At 33.8% G+C, this 5103-nt stretch overlaps 1 protein-coding gene across 1 annotated transcript; it reads right to left on the reverse strand.

Moving 5' to 3' along the window:
- Positions 1 to 1974: 1974 nt before the first annotated feature.
- Positions 1975 to 3241, reverse strand: LOC123317500 (AF4/FMR2 family member lilli-like). Its single transcript, XM_044904071.1, has 4 exons — positions 2958 to 3241; positions 2777 to 2873; positions 2386 to 2626; positions 1975 to 2297 (listed from the first exon to the last, which is right to left on the reverse strand). Exons 1-4 carry the CDS (start codon positions 3233 to 3235, stop codon positions 2155 to 2157), a joined length of 759 nt encoding a protein of 252 aa, XP_044760006.1. The 5' UTR covers positions 3236 to 3241; the 3' UTR covers positions 1975 to 2154.
- Positions 3242 to 5103: the final 1862 nt, after the last annotated feature.

The raw sequence follows: 5103 nt of genomic DNA on the forward strand, positions 1-5103 counted from the left end.
CTTTACGTACGAGTTGACTATCATTTACGATCAGCTTAAGATCAGCTATTACTAGTAATAATCTGATCATCATTTGAAGATATGGTAGTGTAGTTTTTTATTTCTACATTTGTTAATCATCGATGATAAAACTTATTATTATCACTGTAAAAATTATTATGAATATTTGCTTAAAATGTCAAAACCAAAAGCAAGCCATATTACGAGAAAGAGGAAATTCATTTGAACATTTTCAAATCCATTCTAATGCAGGGCTGTCTTTTCAAGAGGCCTCTGACTACAAAACAATTATTAATTAAAAACAATCCACTGATGGGAAATACCACCAATTCATTGAATTTGACACAATCGTACATGTAGATTTTTTTTACCGTTTGAACAGCTCTTGGGCAGCTCCGGTGCATCTCGCTCGAGCGCCGACGCGTTCTTTTTGATTGGGGCGTGAAGCACCGTAGCAGCTCGCGTACCCTTCCCCTGCCCCCACTTGCACCAACCGAAATGCTGGTGCACGTCGAGGGCTTGAAGCCCGTAAACAAACTTATTAGTTATGTTTACATATGATAACAAATATTAGAAGAACTGTATTGTTGAAATTTGTGGATTGATTTTTTCGTCAATTGAAGCTGTCAGTTAGTTTTTTTTATTGAACAAATGAATAAAGAATCAATGTTAAATGAACTTAGAACTGAATGATTTTGAATGAATATAGGATTCGTTCTTTCAGGTTTGAAGAGTGAACTAATCATTTTTGTCATGAATGCATAATTTTAAGAGTTCGAGCAAATGAATAAACGATAAGCTTCAGTTTGGTAGCGCCCATCAGTGAAAATGTAGCATTTCATTTAAAATAAGTTGATATTCCACGTACTCGAATGCAATTTTCGTGAAATCAGAACACTCTTTACCTACTTTTACCAAAGAGTGTTATTAACGAAGTTATAACAGATGAAATCATTGTTAAATAATTTTTTCAAGTTTTATATCTACAGACATATCAAGTATTTTGTATATTTTCACACTTCATAGCAATGAAAAGGTGAAGTTTACCCGGTAAATCGAGTTTTTCAACTAAATATATGGCAATAGCTTTCGAAAAAATAGTGAAACTTATTAATAAATAAATCAACGACTTCAACGTCAAACTGCAAACAAATTATCCAAAGAACCGCGAATCCGGACCTGAGTTTTTTCAAATTTGGATGATTTGTTTCATTGAAACTTAAACCTGAGAAGAAATTTCCTGTCGAATCGACCAAAAACATCAAGAGATATAGTCAAACGAAATTTCGAGAACTTCAAGAAAACTCCCTGCATTTCCAAAATGGAGTACCTAAGACACATGTATGAGATATTTTTGAACTCAGCTCAATATCCTCTATTCAGGGTTTTCGTTTGTCCGGTTACTTGTAAAACACCCTCTATAGTGACAGACAGCAGGAAGCGACTTTTTTTTATATTATGTAGTGATTTGGTTGTGAAATATCTCACAAATACTCTCCTATGAAAATAACGAGACGATAATACATTGATCACCAAGAAAAACAAAAATAATTTCGACAATGTTTTATATTTGATATTATTGTATTTTGAAAATACATGTGAAGGAAATTCAATAATTTAAAATCAATATATTATAAAATATATACACATACACACATTATGTACACACATAACTTGCATATATGTTAAAAGAATAATCATGATTACTTCTTATATATTTTCGAGCCACTCACTTAGTTCATACAAGATATTTAAATTCACATTAATTTGAAATTATATTTACAATAATATGTAAATTATTCCAATGTCCTACTTCTTTTTCCTAGGCTTCTCAGTTTAATCCTTTTTTTCTCCAATGAAACTTTCGCTTTCATCTACTCAGGTTATCAGCCATAATTAATTAATCTGATTGATAATTTATTTTCTTGCATTCCTCTCTTGCCTAGCACAAAATACGTCTTCAAATATCGAATTGAGCCTTGTTTTTTATGGTCTGCTGGTAGTTTCTAAATAGATGGAGGCTTGTGAAAGTGAATTGTTTATAAGTTGAAAATTCAATAAACTCTTTTATGATTTCCATTCATTTACCAGTGAGTTTTTTATATAAATTTCAGAATCGGGCGATCTGTTTATTAGCCGTAATTAATTAATCCATTATTGAAAGTTCTCTTTTCGGTTCTTTTCCTGCATTTTTTCCTGGGCCAGCTCAATGCCCTTCTTACAACACCACACCAAATGTCGAATTGAACTGTTTATCATTAATGGTCTGCAGGTTCTATCCAAATGAATGAAGAATTCTGAAATTTAATTTTATATTATTTGAAAACTCAATTTACGCTTTCATGATTTCGATAGAATCAAATTGAATTAAAATGTTGCACTTACCAGTGAGACCTGCATTTTCTACTAAACTATTAGCGGCTTCCCAGAGATCCATATAGCCCAGCAAGTACGTCAAATGCTGGTTTTGGATTGACGCAGCGTTGCGAACAGGCAAGGGCACCCAGATTCCTTGCTTTCTGGTGGGTGGGTCACTACCGCTCTCACCAGATGAATAATGGTTTTCTATTGATCCCACTGAACCTGATGATGATACTGTTGATGAAGCAGTCGGTTCGGCCCCAATCTGAGAAGAAATGAATCGTGTTAATAATATTTTGAATGGTTATACGGCTTTTTGCGGAATAATACCGATTTTAAGTTTTAGTTCACTGAGCTCATGAATGAACCGAGGAGCTTATTTCCCTTTTTTTTCGACCGGTGTTAACGAACTTACCTTATTATAAAAATCTGATATTTTTTTCTCATACTCCCTATTTTCTTTTCTCTTTATTTCCAAGAGTTTGAAGTACACTCTTGATTGACAGCGATAACTGGAAGAAACAAATTAATCAGAATTGTGTCGTTTTAAAACGTCAAGATACTAGTATTGAAAAGAATTTTGTATTGGTACTTACTTCAAAACGGCCAGGGTGGTGAACATTCGAGAATACATGTGTTGCTTATATCTTCCGGAAATGTATTTGTTTGGGGGGAGAGTGTCCCTGAACATCGTGAAAGCTGCCTCCTCTTTGTTTCCCTTTTTTTCCATAGCATCCCCAGTTAAAAGGAAGTGAAGAACGGCATACATGTACAACTGACAATGCTTGAAAGGATCAGACACTGAATCAGCTAAATGTTTTAGTTTTTTAGCTTCGACGAAATATTTTTCATAATCACTGCCGTCGTCAATCATGAGATTCTCTTCTTTTGATTTCATCTCAATTTTTTTCATTTTACGACCTTTATTTTTAGTCTCCGGATCTTTTTCTCCTTTCTTGTCGTCTACTGCGATGCAATTGGTGGATGCTTTCGCAGCGATGGGCGGCAGCGTCCTTTTCACAATTGGATGATCTTCGTCCTCGTCCTCACTGATATCCGACAAGGCCAGTCGCATTCGCAGATCGCTGCGGAATAAATTCAGGCTTAGTTAAATCGAATCTGAGGTTAGGGATGCGATTAGAAAGGGTTGAAGGAGAGATACTCACGCTGATGTGCCAGAGACGTTGTGCGCCGTTTGCTCGAGAGGCTCTACATTTCGATCTGAAAAAAAAAGAGGGTTACTAATGATGTATTTTTCCTCGTCACCATTGGGTCATAAGTTTTATCGAAGTAACCTGGAACTTAATAACCTATCGGGATGAATTTGTGAGATTAAATTTAATTCCAGAAATTGTTGAAAAGTCGAACTACCAAATCAGCCGTGAAAGATATTCATAACGAGTTAATGAGTAATAATCGTTATCCATGTTTTTATATATCACAGAACATAAATAACAACCTATTCAGTACCAATAAAGACGCAATTTTGGTTCAATAATAATGTTTGGAATGAAAAAAATAATAATATAATGTAATGAAATTCTCACAAAGATAGAAAAATGTTTATTAACAAAAGTTGCAGATTGAGTATAATCGGTCTGTAAGTCTCCACTGGGGAAGTTCATTGGGGGCTGAAAAATGTGTACTGCCAATAGTTTTCCATTGATTTTCACAGAATATTTCCTTATAAAGTGGATGATGGGCCGAATTATCCCCCTAAGTGGTTTTGCCAATTCATAGTGTTGTTATAGCGGATTCTTCGAAATATAAATGAATGTAAGAAATTAACAGAACCTTTCGATTAAGTCGAGTCTTGAATTATTATGCGAGGAATATCAGGGTGAAATCAACTCCGAAGTGGTTGTTTGTTTTATACAGGCCTATTTTGATTATACTATTATTTCATTTGCATTTATAGTAATTTCCTGGTGTACATTTCTAATCGCATTTTTGTTGGTCTAAATGAGGGATATAATCTTTTGAATAAATTATAATTTTGAGGTATATTCTTGAAAAAGCGATAGTAAGCTGTAAGTATAGAAGGCAAATTTTTCTCATTCATTTATATTATAAACAAATTACGATGACTAATTCATGAAATCAAAAAGCCACTGAAGGGTGAATTTTACCCTGTCTTTTCCCATGTAAGAGAACTTGGTTGAATTGAAAGCTATTGTTTTTACAGATTTCTCGAACAAATTCTTGTTTTGATAAATTCAGGAAAACAACTCTGAAAGACTAAGTTTTACGAAAACTTTTGCTAATGAAGGTTTGCCTAACCAATCCTTATCCTAATCCCTAATCCATCCCTGTTTTGAAGAAGACATGGCCCACAGAAAAAAAATATATAATGAAAGCCCCAGAATGTTAGGCAAATCTTAAATTATTGCGTCATTATTGATTCTAAATAGTTACTACTGTTTTGTGATGAAAATAATCATAATGGATTATCCTTCACTACTTTGGTATGAATATTCTTGACGGACGCCTATAACGGTTCCGTTGTTCGGCAATTTCTGAAACTTTCACGACCAACTCTACTGGCAATCTTTCTGTCGGTAAAATTGAAAGAAATAGATGTAATTATATCAAACCTACATAATATATTGAGAAATGGTGAAACTGAACTGAAATAACAAATTTTCAAAACACCATAGGAAGCTAAAATCGTCTTACATAAATTATTGACAACAAATTGTTGGAAGTGTTTCTTCCCAAACAATGAATTTTTTGACATATTTC

The sequence above is a fragment of the Coccinella septempunctata genome, chromosome 7 (assembly GCF_907165205.1).
Source record: "Coccinella septempunctata chromosome 7, icCocSept1.1, whole genome shotgun sequence".
NCBI lineage: Eukaryota > Metazoa > Arthropoda > Insecta > Coleoptera > Coccinellidae > Coccinella > Coccinella septempunctata.

Excerpts from the sequence above, each read along its gene's own strand:
- LOC123317500 (XM_044904071.1), bottom strand. The coding sequence starts at position 3,235 with ATGATTGACGACGGCAGTGATTATGAAAAATATTTCGTCGAAGCTAAA. Across the intron at positions 2,627-2,776 it reads TATCAGATTTTTATAATAAG|ATTGGGGCCGAACCGACTGC; the intron begins GTAAGTTCGTTA and ends ATTTCTTCTCAG. Across the intron at positions 2,298-2,385 it reads AGAAAATGCAGGTCTCACTG|AATTCTTCATTCATTTGGAT; the intron begins GTAAGTGCAACA and ends ATTAAATTTCAG.